Source organism: Erythrolamprus reginae, chromosome 10 (genome assembly GCF_031021105.1).
Source record: "Erythrolamprus reginae isolate rEryReg1 chromosome 10, rEryReg1.hap1, whole genome shotgun sequence".
Lineage (NCBI taxonomy): Eukaryota > Metazoa > Chordata > Lepidosauria > Squamata > Dipsadidae > Erythrolamprus > Erythrolamprus reginae.
In genome coordinates this window covers 10,668,603-10,684,468 of record NC_091959.1, presented here as the reverse complement: position 1 = coordinate 10,684,468, position 15,866 = coordinate 10,668,603, and the positions used below count along the sequence as shown (strand labels likewise).

At 43.6% G+C, this 15,866-nt stretch overlaps 1 protein-coding gene across 3 annotated transcripts; it reads right to left on the bottom strand.

Annotated features, from left to right (window-relative positions):
* Window positions 1-781: 781 nt before the first annotated feature.
* USP50 (ubiquitin specific peptidase 50) lies at window positions 782-15,866 on the bottom strand. 3 transcript variants are annotated; one of them, XM_070762370.1, is made up of 7 exons: window positions 15,745-15,866; window positions 12,254-12,454; window positions 9,855-10,050; window positions 8,849-9,055; window positions 6,978-7,120; window positions 5,827-5,959; window positions 782-1,823 (listed from the first exon to the last, which is right to left on the bottom strand). In XM_070762370.1, the coding sequence occupies exons 1-7, from the start codon at window positions 15,786-15,788 to the stop codon at window positions 1,632-1,634; spliced, it is 1,116 nt and encodes a 371-aa protein (XP_070618471.1). In that variant the 5' UTR covers window positions 15,789-15,866; the 3' UTR covers window positions 782-1,631. The 3 variants fall into 3 exon arrangements, with proteins under 3 accessions (XP_070618471.1, XP_070618472.1, XP_070618473.1); XM_070762371.1 differs by lacking the exon at window positions 15,745-15,866 and adding an exon at window positions 15,325-15,597; XM_070762372.1 differs by lacking the exons at window positions 12,254-12,454; window positions 15,745-15,866 and adding an exon at window positions 15,325-15,445 and having other exon boundaries at window positions 1,429-1,823.

The following is a 15,866-nucleotide window of genomic DNA, read 5'->3' as shown; positions in this document are numbered from 1 at the left end:
ACTTCTCCCTTAGACTCTCCACGATTGACCTCTCCAGGTTCCTAAGAGGCCAGTAAGGGGCGTACATAAGTGCACTGGTGTGCCTTTCGTCCCCTGTCCAATTGTCTTTCCTTTCTTTCACCTATCTTATATATTCTATATATCCTCTCCTCTAAGTTCACTTTCACCCTCTTTTATATTATCACATGTCTATTTTTCTTCCTATGTATTTGTGTATTGGACAAATGAATAAATAAATAAAAAATAGATTATTTCAGGAAGCGTAGACTAGGTGAGAGCAAATGCGAAGTCCAAAATTGTAGGAATATTGTGTTTAAAGAAGCGTGAATTTTGGAACGGGGAAACCCTTTCATAACTAACGCTTTTAAGAAGAGGGCATGGTTGTGAACAATAGTGCATAATTTTTTTTTTAATCTGAAGACTTCCAAACATTTAAGAGGTGATTTGATCAAAGTATATAAAATCATGCATGAGATAGAAAAGGTGGATAGAGAAAAATCCTTTTCTCTATCACACAATACTAGGACGAGGGGGCACTCCCTAAAGCTCATAGGGAAGAAAGTGAGGACAAATAAAGGGAGTAAAAAATTTGGGAAAAAAAGATGGCGGTGTCCACAGATGGACAACAACCAAACTGGATCCATGATGCTTTTGTGACATCACCAGCGGGTCGTTACCGGTTTGGCGATCCGGTCCAAACCTGGAGAAACCTACCCCCGGTGTTCTGTCTGGGTCCCCCCAGACGCCAACACCAACCAAAAAGAGTATCCAGACACACTGGTAAAAAGCAAAGGCAGTTTATATAATTCAAAGCAAGCACAGGTAACACAAACTGTTCTTACAGACAGGAACACTATGAAGCTTCACAGAGGTTTCACGAAGGCCAGGCAATAAAACAGGATTCTTGCTGGCAAAAACAACGCTGGAGATAATAAAACCCACGCCTCCCCCAAGTCTTCCAGACTTCTAGGCCACAAGCCAAGATCAGAGACGCCAAGAATCGAAGCAAGGTCACAGGACTCCCAATTGATAACTCTCCACAAGACTGTAAGGGCGGGCCTGCCTTTTCAACCCTGCTGAGGAGAACCACACCCAAACCCAGCTGTTGCCAATTTAGGGGTGGAAATACCTTTCTAATTGGCCCCGTCTTTGAGCTGCTCGTCGCTGCCTCATATCTATTATAGCCTGTGCATCTTCATCCAATGAATCCAGGCTACTAGCTGGGGAGAGCCCCCCCCCCGGGGGTCTCAGGCTGCTCTCCCTCCTCCTCTTCCTGATGTTCCTCTCCCCCGTCTGCCTGGTCCTCCCCCTCCTGTTCACTGTCCTCCTCCTCTGGGCATGGATCCGGCAGAGATCCAGCCGGTCCCTGAGGAGCCTCAGGCTGAATCACAACACCCGGATGTTGCAATAATAACAAACACTCAACCCTCGCTGTCCAAGAAGAATTTATTTAACTGCAGGTGCCGGGTCACATTCTGTGTAAGGCCTTGCCGAGTAGCATTCTTCTCACTGAAAGAGCTTGGAAGGGCCAGCTTCTACGTCACTCCATCAGTACGATCCAAAGACAGGGGGAAATGCAGTTGTCCCATAAACGACAACCAAAGCGTGAGCGGGCCTACTACTTGCTTCTTCTAGACATTTTGGTTCTTCACGGGCGCAGAGAAAGCTTGACTGCTATAAAACAGAAGGTAGGCGGCAGACGTTTGCACGGAGGATTCTGGGATCTCGTTGATCTGGGCATCATCAAAGTTGTACCAATTTTGGCTGAGGGTATGCCTGCAGAATGCAGTGTAATGGCCACCATCCAGATCTCCAAAATGGTTCTGCAACAAGAGCAACATATTTCATGTTTACCAAGGAAGTACAGTGGTACCTCAACTTACGAACGCCTCTTCTAACGAACTTTTCAAGATACGAACCCGGTGTTTAAGATTTTTTTGCCTCTTCTTCCAAACTATTTTCACCTTACGAACCCAAGCAGCTGCTGCTGGGATGAAGGGATTTCTTTTTTTTCCCCTTTTTTGAAGAAAGAAAAGGGAGGGGCTGCTTGGAGTAGGAAAGATTTTGCAGAGAACAATGTGCTTGCAAAGGCACTGAAACGGTGTCTTTTTAAGAAAGAAAAGGGAGGGACAGCTTGGGGGAGGAAAGATTTTGCAGAGAACAACGTGCTTGCAAAGGCACTGAAACGGTGTCTTTTGAAGAAAGAAAAGGGAGGGACAGCTTGGGGGAGGAAAGATTTTGCAGAGAACAACGTGCTTGCAAAGGCACTGAAACGGTGTCTTTTGAAGAAAGAAAAGGGAGGGGCGTCCCCCTTGCCTTTCTTCCTTCCCACTCACCCTTTAGCCTAGCCTTGCTTCTTCCACCCGCCCCCTTTAGCTGTTCCTCCCTGCCCTCTGTTCGCCTCCCTTCTAAAGTTTGGGATTTTCCTCAAGGATTTGCACGCATTATTTGCTTTTACATTGATTCCTATGGGAAACATTGTTTCATCTTACGAACTTTTCACCTTACGAACCTCCTCCTGGAACCAATTAAGTTCGTATGATAAGGTACCACTGTACTTTATTCAAGTTACTTGTGACAGCAATAACCTAATTCATAACCTAATTTTGAGAGGGAGTTTGGTTCTGAGAATCGGTAACAAAATGGAAATTTGTTTCTGTCTCCCCAGTCCTAACTCCATTCTCCAACATCTACAGGTAGTCCTCAACAACAGTTCCATTTAGTGATCATTAGTGATGGGCGAACCGAAACCCACACAATTCGGGTCTGTACCGAATTTTGTGGTGTTCGGTATGCCGAACATGAACCCGAACTTTTTTGAAACTTTGGCAAAGTTCGGGGTCACGTTCGGAGCTTTGATGTCACCGGCAGGTTGCTAAGGACACCAAGGTGATCACTTCCTGGATTCCATGGAATCCAGGAAATGATCACCTTGGCGTCCTTAGCAACCTGCCAGTATACGTGATGTCAAAGCTCCGCCCCGGATTCCCCGTTCGGGTTCGGTTCAGGTTCTGCCGAATTTTGTGTAAAGTTCGTCCGAACTTGCCGAACCCGAACACCGTTGGGTTCGCCCATCACTAGTCATCATTCAAGGATACAATCATTGTCATTTAACAGCACCATAATCCCTTGCAGGGTGGAGTCTGGACAACTGAACGTAGCTAGCAGAGTGTTTTAATGGCTTCCTTTCGCCAATTCAGAGTTTTGTTCAGCATTACATTACATTACATTAAAAAGGTCACACAATCAAAACACTATACAAAACACAGTAAAACAAAACAGTTATATATACAGTGGTACCTCATCATACGAACTTAATTGGTTCCAGGAGGAGGTTCGTAAGGTGAAAAGTTCGTAAGATGAAACAATGTTTCCCATAGGAATCAATGTAAAAGCAAATAATGCGTGCAAATCCTTCAGGAAAATCCCAAACTTTAGAAGGGAGGCGAACAGAGGGCAGGGAGGAGCAGCTAAATGGGGCGGGTGGAAGAAGCAAGGCTAGGCTAAAGGGTGAGTGGGAAGGAAGAAAGGCAAGGGGGGTGCCCCTCCCTTTTCTTTCAAAAGACACCCTCTCAGTTCCTTTGCAAGCACGTTGTTCTCTGCAAAAATTTTCCTCCCACAAGCTGCCCCTCCCTCCTCCCTTTTCTTTCTTCAAAAGACACCGTTTCAGTGCCTTTGCAAGCACGTTGTTCTCTGCAAAATCTTTCCTACTCCAAGCAGCCCCTCCCTCCTCCCGTTTCTTTCTTAAAAAGACACCCTTTCAATTCCTTTGCAAGCACCTTGTTCTCTGCAAAAAATTTCCTCCCCCAAGCTGCCCCTCCCTCCTCCCTTTTCTTTCTTAAAAAGACACCCTTTCAGTGCCTTTGCAAGCACGTTGTTCTCTGCAAAATCTTTCCTACTCCAAGCAGCCCCTCCCTTTTCTTTCTTCAAAAAAGGGGGGGAAAAGAAACCCCTTCATCCCAGCAGCAGCTGCTTGGGTTCGTAAGGTGAAAATAGTTTGGAAGAAGAGGCAAAAAAATCTTAAACACCGGGTTCATATCTTGAAAAGTTTGTTAGAAGAGGCGTTCGCAAGATGAGGTACCACTGTATAACCTTATACCTCTAGACTAGGGTTGTTATTTTTTTTGTGGTATTCATATCAACGAATAAGTCTGCTACCTACACCAGTAGCAACCCACTGCGGGCTGTCCCCTCTATTAATAAGTCTTTTTTAAGCACATAAGTTTTATTTCTGTTCCCACCAACTTCTATTTTTTTCTCCAGTAAGAATCCTGAACAAAAACTGATTGTAAACATCCTGGAGAGTGTAGTACATCTGCACCCTACAGCTGTAATTTGGAGTGCATAATAATGTTATCTTCTTTTTATAATATCTACCAGATATTTTTTTCTTGGTTGCCTCGGTGGGCAAAGCTTACTGAGAATGTAGCTCCTCATACAATAGTATCATACATTCATCTTTTCTAGTTACAGAATGAAATAATTTTACTGAATTCCGTTTTCTTATGGAGTTCATTCATTCTTATCACATTTTTATTATTTTTGAGGGAGTGAACATTCTTCCGTACATAATCCCCTACGCAACTAGACTTACAATCCTAGATTTAAAAAGCTTAGAACTACGTCACCTTAAACACGACCTAAGCATAGCCCATAAAATCATCTGCTACAACATCCTTCCTTTCAATAACTACTTCAGCTTCAACCACAACAACACATGAGCACACAACAGATACAAACTTAAACTGCTCTAAATTCGACTGCAGGAAATACAGCTTTAGTAACCGAGTAGTTGATGCATGGAACTCACTACTGTTTCCAAATGTAAAATAATGCACTTGGGGAAAAGGAATCCTCAATCTGAGTATTGTATTGGCAGTACTGTGTTAGCAAAAACTTCAGAACAAAAGGCTTTAAGGGTAGTGATTTCAGACAGTCTCAAAATGGGTGAACAGTGCAGTCAGGCAGTAGGGAAAGCAAGTAGGATGCTTGGCTGCATAGCTAGAGGTATAACAAGCAGGAAGAGGGAGATTGTGATCCCCTTATATAGAGCGCTGGTGAGACCACATTTGGAGTACTGTGTTCAGTTCTGGAGACCTCACCTACAAAAAGATATTGACAAAATTGAACGGGTCCAAAGACGGGCTACAAGAATGGTGGAAGGTCTTAAGCATAAAACATATCAGGAAAGACTTAATGAACTCAATCTGTATAGACTGGAGGACAGAAGGAAAAGGGGGGACATGATTGAAACATTTAAATATGTTAAAGGGTTAAATAAGGTCCAGGAGGGAAGTGTTTTTAATTGGAAAGTGAACACAAGAACAAGGGGACACAATCTGAAGTTAGTTGGGGGAAAGATCAAAAGCAACATGAGAAAATATTATTTTACTGAAAGAGTAGTAGATCCTTGGAACAAACTTCCAGCAGACGTGGTAGATAAATCCACAGTAACTGAATTTAAACATGCCTGGGATAAACATATATCCATCCTAAGATAAAATACAGAAAATAGTATAAGGGCAGACTAGATGGACCATGAGGTCTTTTTCTGCCATCAGACTTCTATGTTTCTACCACACTCTGTAGTATCATTGCCTAACCCCCAAAACTTTACCCTTAGACTGTCCACTGTTTACTTCACCTGATTCCTAAGAGGTCAGTAAGGGGCATGCATAAGTGCACCAGAGTGCCTTCCGTCCCGTTCGAATGTTTCTTTTTTACTAGTATCATGTATCTGAATATTATTATAATATCTTGGTATACTACCAATACATACTTGACAAAACAAATAAAAGAATACTAGAATCATCTATTGTCACTTACCACTACAGCAAATAAGTTGTATTTTGGATTTTTCCGAAAAAGTGGATATATATAAGGAGACAAATCCAGGTTAGTTAAAGGATAGTAGATGTCGGTTTTAAGTTTCTTTTTATAACTGCCTTGACAATCAAATCTGAAAATAAAGGATGATCTTTATCAATAGTGCAATAGAAATGGATTTTTGAGTCATATTGGTATATTGTTTAGAGTCAAATTTATAATAAACATAAGACCAAACTAGCGTCTGGTTCTGTTTTAATATATTTCATATTTGAGTTCAGAAAATGATTTAAGAAAAAACACTGGGTATACGAGCATGAGGAGTTTGAATCATCATTTATGTTAGAAATGGAACCAGCTCCTAACTTTTCAAATAAAAGACAGTGAGAGAAATATCAAGATGGATGATACACCTCTGGAGGTTTTGAAGAAGAGATTGGACAATCACAGAACAGAATTCTTTATTGGCCAGGTGTGATTGGACACAGAAGGAATTTGTCTTTAGTTCATATGCTCTCACTGTACATAAAAGAAAATGTACATTTGTCAAGAATCATGAGGTACAACACTTAATGATGGTCATAGAAGTCAAGCAATCAGGAAACAATATTGATAAAAATCTTAAGGATACAAGCAACTAGTTATAGTCATACAGACATAAGTGGGAGGAGATACGTGATAGGAATGAGAAAAAACTAGTAGTAATAGTAGTGCAGACTTAGTAAATAGTTTGACAGTGTTGAGGGAATTATTTGTTTAGCAGAGTGATGGCATTTGGGGAAAATTTGTTCTTGTGTCTAGTTGTCTTGGTGTGCAATGCTCTATAACGACATTTTGAGGGTAGGCGTTGAAACAGTTTATTTCCTGGATGTGAGGGTCTCCTATTTGAGTAGGGGGTTAGACTAGAAGATCTCTAGGGCCCCTTCCAATTGAAGAGAACAATCTTTCTGTCAAGTGCAGAAATCTGCTCTTCATCTGGGTTTTTTAACTGATTTATTGAGATTCAATTTCTGTTCTCTTCAATTGTCAACACTTCCCTAAGTAGTCAAACTCTGTCAATGACATAGGCCCTCTTTTCAACATCTGTAAGCAATTCACTGTAACAGAATGGATGTGGTGCAAGTCAGCCCATGAAGAAAAATACGCCTAACCTCTTTAGGTGGAAGATGACCATCTTGGGTGACTTCGCTATGCTGGCCTTCACTGCCGCGTCGGTTTTTATCCCACAGCAGGAACAGTTGATCTGGTTGTTCCAGGTCAACACATCCTGCTGAAAGAAGCAATCCAGGCATTCCTGCAGGAGGAGGAGGGGGGAGGAAGAGAAATACACACACTGTTGACCGGTACCATTTTGGTTTCATAGAAATAAAAATATAGTATTCAGCCGCAATAACACAAGAGCACGCAACAGGTTCAAACTTAATATCAACCGCTCCAAACTTGACTGTAAAAAATATGACTTTAGCAATCGAGTTGTTGAAGCGTGGAACTCATTAACAGACTCCGTGTTGTCAACCCCCAACACTTTACCCTTAGACTTTCCATGGTTGACCTCTCCAGATTCCTTAGTGGTCAGTAAGGGGCGAGCATAAGTGCACTAGTGTGCCTTCCATCCCCTGTCCAATTGTGTCTCCTATATTTTATATATCTTTTCTCCCCTTCATATATCCTTTCCTCTACTCTTCATTGATGTATTCTATTCTCATATCTCTTCTTCTATCCCTTCCCTTTTTTATATATATAATTTTTTTAATTAATTTTAAATGTTAAACCATACAAACTGCATATATACAACATAAAAACAGTGTCCTGTGAAGGTGCACCCATCACCTGACAACATACATATATACCCCACCACCAATTGGAGGGTCTGTACTAACATCTTTAATATCCTTCTAAGCTGGAATCTGCGTTCTATTTACATATCAAAGAGTGATTCTAATTCATTCTTTATGGCTAAATCACAAATTCTACTTGTCATATAACCTCTCACCATTTCCCATCGTTCCATCAGTTTTTTCAATTTATTTCCATGATACATATTTATCTTTACTTCCCTTCTATCCCTTCCCTGATATTTACTACTACATGTTTTTATTCTCTTTAACTTTCAATTTGTATTGGACAAAATAAATAAAATAAATAAAATAAATAAATAAATTGCACATAAAGAACTATTGCAAGATAGGGAGCCTAGGTAATATCAACATCATTACTTCTTTGAATCAGATTGCAAATGGGAGAATGTATATATTTCCCTTCCCCTTGCCTTCCTATCCCTTCCCTTTTCTTTTCCTTTTTCCTTTCTTCTTCCCTTCCCTTCTTTCCCTCCCTCTTCCCTGCTATCCAATCACTCAAGAGCACACAACAGATTTAAACTTAATATTAACCGCTCCAAACTTGACTGTAAAAAATATGACTTCAGTAACCGAGTTGTCGAAGCGTGGAACTCATTACCGGTCTCCATAGTGTCATCCCTAAACCCCCAACACTTTACCCTTAGACTATCTACGGTTGACCTATCCAGATTCCTAAGAGGTCAGTAAGGGGCGAGTACAAGTGCACTAAAGTGCCTTCCGTCCCCTGTCCTATTGCTCTCCTATATCTCTTATACCTTCCTTCTATTCCTATATCTCTTCTTCTATTCTTTCATTGATATGTTCTATTACTATACCTTCTTTTCTATTCTTTCTTAGATATATTTTACTATGAGTATCTCCTCTATAACCTTCATCGTGTATTTTACTATGTGTATATAGATATATACTCACTAAAACCCTCATTGTGTATTGGACAAAATAAATAAATAAAATAAATAAATAAAATAACACTGAACAGAATTATATACCTCATCTTCATAGATCAGGTTCAAAGAGTAACTTTAAAAATTAATCCTGTACCAACAATAATGTGACATATACTTGCGGCACCCTAATCCATGAGATTACACCATACGGGATCTGTTAAAACCAAAGAACAGAAGAGGGATGGTTTAATTTCACCCCTGGAGAAAAGCAGATACCTCGAGGGAACACTCCGATTCATAAGGTATCGGTAGAGAGAGCACAGTGAAGACCTCCGTTTTGTAAGTAGTGGTTTGGCACTCCAAACACATGATATCATAGCTAAGATGTCCTTCGAAAAGTCGGGTGATAATGGAGCATTCGCTGAGGCAATTCCTGGATTCCCAAGCCGTCGACGAGCTTCCCTGGTTTTTCTTCTTATTTGTCTACGGAAGAGAAAAAGGAGCCACGATAGGGGAAAATCAGGCAATTTCCCTCAGGCCCGAAAGACCAAGTCAAGCGCGAAGGTTCAATTAAACCGATATATTGCTACTACTCATGCCTAGTCTGTGGAGATTCTCAGTCATCTAGGTCATGGTTGTCCATGCGCACAGGCCTCACTGAAGCCTCTGGGCTCTCGAAGCCTGGGGATGGCGAAAAGAAAGTCAACGGGCCAACCGGAAGTTCATTTCCGAACTTCCGGTTGGCCTGTTGGGCCATTTTTCGCCATCCCCAGGCATCAGGAGGCTTCCTTAAGCCTGGGGAGAGTAAAAATGGCCGAAAAGAAGGCCGAAAATCAGCTGGCCAGCGTGCGCATGTGTGGTGGAGCTGACACAGGGCGATATCTTGTGTGGCCTCCAAGATGGCTCCACAAGCCACCTGTGACATGTGTGCCATAGGTTTGCCATCACTGACCTACAGATTAAGCTAAAAAAAGGGTATCACCATTCCCTCGAGTCTCTGGGAGGGCGAAGACAACATGCTCAGGCTCTGGAGGGCCTCTGGAGGTCAGAAATGGGACTTCCTGAAATTCCAGTAGGCCTGTTTTTTGCCATCCCTGAACCTCCACGCATGCCCTTCACTTACCTGCATTCAAAATGGGCCGTGTCGGGGCTACTGGGAGGGGTGGGGTGGGTGTGGCCAGCCAGGAGTGGGATTTGGGGCTTCTCTGAACTGCACAGAATCTTAGCTAGAGGTTCTCCAGAGCCCCTGCAAACCCCCAGCAGCCCACCCCTGACTCGTTACCTTTTTGAGAGCTTCATGGAGTTCATTCAAGACATATATCAGAAACTCTTGAGCGTCCTGCTGGGTTTTCTTGATGAAAGCAGGGTACCGCTCGCCAATCACCAATCTAAAGACCTCGGGAGAGACGCAGTCGAAATCCCCAAGCCACATATCGTTCATCAGGTAGGCAAAGGCGGTTGCAATCTCTCCATTCTCCCTTAGAGGAGAACATAGAAAAACAATGGGAAGATTATTCGCACCCTGCTGGATCAAATCTTGGCTCCCCTTCACCAGCAAAATAGAACAATAGAATGAAATGAGCTAGAAAGAACCTTGAAGGTCTTCTAATCCAGACCTCTGCTCAAGAAGGACCCGTAATATTCCATAGAAACATAGAAGACTGACGGTAGAAAAAGACCTCATGATGCATCTAGTCTGCCCTTATACTATTTTCTGTATTTTATCTTAGGATGGATCTATGTTTATTCCAGGCATGTTTAAATTCAGTTACTGTGGATTTACCAACCACGTCTGCTGGAAGTTTGTTCCAAGGATCTACTACTCTTTCAGTAAAATAATTATTTCAAATAAGTGACTGTCAAGACCAGGTGTGCCAAATTCAATTTCTATTGATATCATATGTTAAATATATTTATATGTCGAGAACCAACGTGGCAATTATGAAACAATGCTTCTTTTTAACCTGTTTCCCTCCAAATAAGCCCAATTGGGCTTTTGAACGCATGGCAATATGGCTAAGCGCTTATTTCAGAGTTTAAAAAAAAATTAAGACAGGGTCTTAATTTAGGGGAAACATGGTATTAAATCCACATGTCAAAAGAAGTCCCTTACTAGATTTTTAATGTACTCAGTGAAATCTCTCTCTGCTTAGAACCACTTTCTTATATCCCTTCAAGGCAGAGAGATTAGAAAACTCAGTCCAAAGGTTGTTTGACATAAATGTATGGCCCACACATTCCTATTTGATTTAGATTTAGTAATTTAGATTTCTTTTATATATTGTTGCATTTATAATGTTGTATGCCACCCTGTATCTCCTTGAGAGGGCTGCGTAGAAATCAATCAATCAAACAAACAAACATCAGAGTGTGGTTGATTGAAGCATCTTAAGGACAGCAATCTCAAACAGGAGATATAGTCATTAAAGAAACCCAAAAAGGCTTTAAAAACCCAGAGACTTGTGAATTACCATACATTGGGGAGTATAATAGGCACCTTAGTTTTGGAGTGGGAATAATGTGCCTACCAGGTACATTACTTCATCTGGCTAGTCCTTTATCTGGTCAGCTTCAACACATTAGTTTGCTGGTTTTGAGCTCACGTACTTGCTTTTTAATCCCGATTGGGGATAAAAAATAGTTTCTAAAACACTTCTCTCTCTCTCTCTTAAGAGAGAAAGAATGAAAAAAGCAGGCAAAGGAATGATCACTTCCCTAGCAAAGCAGGGAAGATCATTTCACTCATTAGCACCTTGTTAGGGCTGAAAAAAAAGGCAGAAGATCGCTTGCTAGCAAAGAATGGAAGATTGCTTCACTGTTAGGGCTGAAAAAAGGCTCAGCTGATTACTGGAGGGAGCAGCAATGAAAGAAGCAGGCAAAAGGAAGATCGCTTAGCTAGCAAAGCAAGGAAGGTCGCGTTACCTAAAAAATAGGGCTAAAAAATAGTTTAGCAAAAACTACATTCGGAGTATAGGACACACCCAAATTTTCAGCTTCTTGTAGGAGGGGGAAAGGTGCATCTTATACTCCAAAAAATACGGTAGTCCTTATGGAACTTTGTGGCTTCAAGGAAAAAGGAATTATCTTTAGCCTAATACAGTGGTACCTCAACCTAAGAACACCTCTACTTATGAACTTTTCTAGATAAGAACTGGGTGTTCAAGATTTTTTTTTTTGCCTCTTCTCAAGAATCATTTTCTACTTACAAACCTGCGGCTCCGAAACTGTAACCGGAAAAGGCAGGGAGAAGCCTCCGTGGGGCCTCTCTAGGAATTTCCTGGGAAGAAACAGGGCTGGAAAAGGCAGGGAGAAGCCTCCGTGGGGCCTCTCTAGGAATCTCCTGGGAAGAAACAGGGCTGGAAAAGGCAGGGAGAAGCCTCCGTGGTGCCTCTCTAGGAATCTCCTGGGAGGAAACAGTGCTGGAAAAGACAGGAAGCCTCCGTGGGACCTCTCTAGGAATCTCCTGGGAGGAAAGAGGGTCTACATCCTCCCCGTGGTTTCCCCAATCGAATGCATTATTTGCTTTTACATTGATTCCTATGGGGAAAATTGATTCTTCTTACAAACTTTTCTACTTAAGAACCTGGTCACCGAACGGATTAAGTTTGTAAGTAGAAGTACCACTATATTAAAGAGTAATTTCCCAAAGAACATTCTTGCATAACCAAGCAATCCACTTACTTGTCTAGCGCGGCTACGTATTTTCCAGAGAGGAAATATTCCACTAGCGGGGATACACTGCAAAGGCACTGAATGACAGCATTCATATAACATGTGTTGCCTAAATTACGCAGGCCGGTAAGTCCTTGATATTGCGGGCTTGTGTCATCTCTGGATACGTCCATAGACTCCTCCGAAGTCTGCCAGGGAAAGGCACCCTTGCTGTATTTCCAAAGCCAAACAATCGTCAAAGAAGTTTTGAGTCCCAGCATGAACAGAAATATTTATTTACAAGCGTTTCCATTCCAATTTCTATAAATTAACGAGTTTCCTAGAGAGCCAAACAATTGTCAGAACAAGTTTTATTTTTGGCTCGAGTCGTGAACATGAATAAAATCTTCTATTTACCAGAGCTGTAGAAACCAATCAGTGTCATGGACAACAAGGAACTGAATAGAGGACAAGGGAGTTGTCCGGTTGATACAATAATCACGAGAATTAAATGCACCAGTTAATAATAATAATAATAATAATAATAATAATAATAATAATAATAATAATAATAATAATTTATTAGATTTGTATGCCGCCCCTCTCCGAAGACTCGGAGCGGCTCACAACAATAGTGAACAATGTAAACAAATCCAATACTTAAAAACTATCTAAAAACCCTTTAAAATAACCATACAACTCAATCATACCATACATAAACCATATTATGTTGGTGCTGGAATCAAACATTTTCCAAGCTGCTCAAATCAAACTAGGATTATCATAATTTTAGAGGTGGGAGACTTTAGTTTTCATCCACACAGGGCGTGAAAATTATATATACCGTGTTTCCCCGATAGTAAGACAGTGTCTTACTTTCTTTTTACCCCCAAAAGCCCCACTATGTCTTACTTTCGGGGTATGTCTTATATTGGAAAAAATAAGACACACCCGGCCAACCCACCTACCCGAACCCGCAACACCCGTGTCTGGTAAAAAGTAGTAGCACCCTCCCCCCCACACACAAACACATGGAGACACATCCGCCTGCCCGCACCGTCCGGGCCCCGCCATGACGTGGCAGCCGCGTCCGGTGCACACGTCGGCCTTGACACGTGTCCGCCCACCCGGCGTCTCCAAAGCTTACCGGTCTCTGGCGGGCGCCTTTCGGCAGGAGAAGCCTTCGCCGGGCTGCTTCGCTGCTTGTTGCTGTTCCTGCTGCTCCCGCCGGCGTCTCAAGCGGATGCCGTGTTGCCCGTCCCGGCCGGTAAGCTTCGGAGACGCCGGGTGGGCGGGCGAGACGAGCGGCCGGAGCTGCGCCCTCCTTCGCCCGCCTCCTTTCCGGCAGCTCCCCGCGCGCCCTTCGCCACGCCGCGGCGAGGCGAAGGGGATGGGCGCGCGGGGAGCTGCCGGAAAGGAGGCGGGTGAAGCGGCGACCCTGGCCGAAGCGGCGGAGCAGTTCGCGGCGCTGGCGAGGTAGCTGCGCGCCCAGGAGAATCTCCCTTACGCAGCCTGGTGCCAGCTGGCAGTGGCGCGCTGCGTAAGGGAGACTCTCCTGGGCGCGCAACTCCCTCGCCAGCACCACGAACTGCTCCGCCACTTTGGCCAGGGTCGCCGCCTCGCCCGCCGGGTGGCCCAAGCTCTGGGCGCAGCGCGCCACCGCCAGCTTGGGCCACCCGGCGGGCGAGGCGGCGGCCCTGGCCGAAGCGGCTGAGCAGTTCGCGGCGCTGGCGAGGGAGTTGCGCGCCCAGGAGAATCTCCCTTACGCAGCCTGGTGCCAGCTGGCGGTGGCGCGCTGCGTAAGGGAGACTCTCCTGGGCGCGCAGCTCCCTCGCCAGCGCCACGAACTCTTGGCAAAGCGAAGGACGGCGCTGGGGCCGAGGGAACCGCCGCCAGGGCTGCTGCCGCGCTGCCGAGCAGATCAGCTGCTGGGCGGCCGAAGAAACCTTCCCTGGGTCTTCCCGAGGTCATCGGGCTCCCCCCCCACAATACCCCCGTGTTTCCCCGAAAGTAAGACATATGTCTTACTTTCGGGGTATGGCTTATATTAGCCGACCCCCCTGAAACCCCCCATATGTCTTACAATCGGGGGTGTCTTACTATCGGGGAAACAGGGTATATGGAATATAATCCGGGACCACCTTCGGCCGCACGAATCCCAGCGACCGGTTAGGTCCCACAGAGTTGGCCTCCTCCGGGTCCCGTCGACTAAACAATGTCGTTAGGCGGGACCCAGGAGAAGAGCCTTCTCTGTGGCGGCTCCGACCCTTTGGAACCAGCTCCCCCCAGAGATTAGAACTGCCCACACCCTCCTTGCCTTTCGTAAAGCTCTTAAGACCCATCTCTGCCGTCAGGCATGGGGGAACTGAGACATCTCCCCCAGGCCTATGCAGTTTATACATGGTATGTTTGTGTGTATGTTTGCTTTTAATAATGGGGTTTTTAGCGTTTTTTTAAAAATTATTAGATTTCTTCTTACATTGTTATTGTTATTGTTGTGAGCCGCCCCAAGTCTACGGAGAGGGGCGGCATACAAATCTAATAAGTAAGTAAGTAAGTAAGTAAGTAAGTAAGTAAGTAAGTAAGTAAGTAAGTAAGTAAGTAAGTAAGTAAGTAAGTAAATAAATAAACAAACAAACAAACAAATAAATATAAACAACAGAATTTTCCTGGATATCAATCCACACACTATACAGGAGACGTTGCCTAATAATGCTAGCTTGCCCGTCTGTGTTTTAACGTTCCTACCACACTTGCTTGTTAAAACCTTTTCAGTCCACCTTCATATTTTATGGAAAACAGTGCAAAATTAGTGCTCTACATGGGGCTACCCTTGAAAAGTGTTCGGAGACTGCAACTAGCCCAGAACGCAGCTGCGCTAGTTGTTGTGAGTGTACCTAGGCGCACCCATAACACACCAACACTCTGTGAACTGCAATTGGTCTCAGGTCACAATTCAAGGTGTTGGTTATCACCTATAAAGCCCTACCCAATTCCTGCAATTATTCACCTCCAGATCTATCACCCCCCCAAAAAAACAAGGGTAAAGATTTTGCTATACACTTCACCTCCCAGTCACTAGATAGTAATTTAAAACTCACAGAAGATAATATATATTGAATTCTTCTGGCATATTTGTTGACCTGGAAGCCATCAGCTGGCTTGCTAGGAGACAAAGCAATGCTTGAATTCAAGTTTCAGGGGAGTCAGGTTTACCCCCTCCTCTTCATTTTGATGCTTTGTTTTGGGGTTTTTTGGTGCAATCCGATGGTTTCATCTTATTCGCAATTCAGGAGAGCCTCCCCCAAATATAAGGGTTTGTCCCTTTGGCTATTTGCACTCCTTCCTGGTGTTTCAATATAGATTCTTCTGGCATCATAAATATAACTCTGCCTTGTTGCTAGGCAATGCCATTGGGATATTTCTAACCAAATACAACACCCAGTGATTCCGGAATGCTAATTCACAATTCTAGTCAATTGCTTTCCTAGAGCTGAATTTATCTCACGCCCAGCATATACCTGAACCACAGACATATTGGTTTCATGGGCCCAAAACGCTTCATCGACAGGGCTTTCTCCTTCTAGCAAACTTCTTCTTGTTGTGATTCAGCCTGAGGCTGCTCAGGGACCAGCTGTGTCTC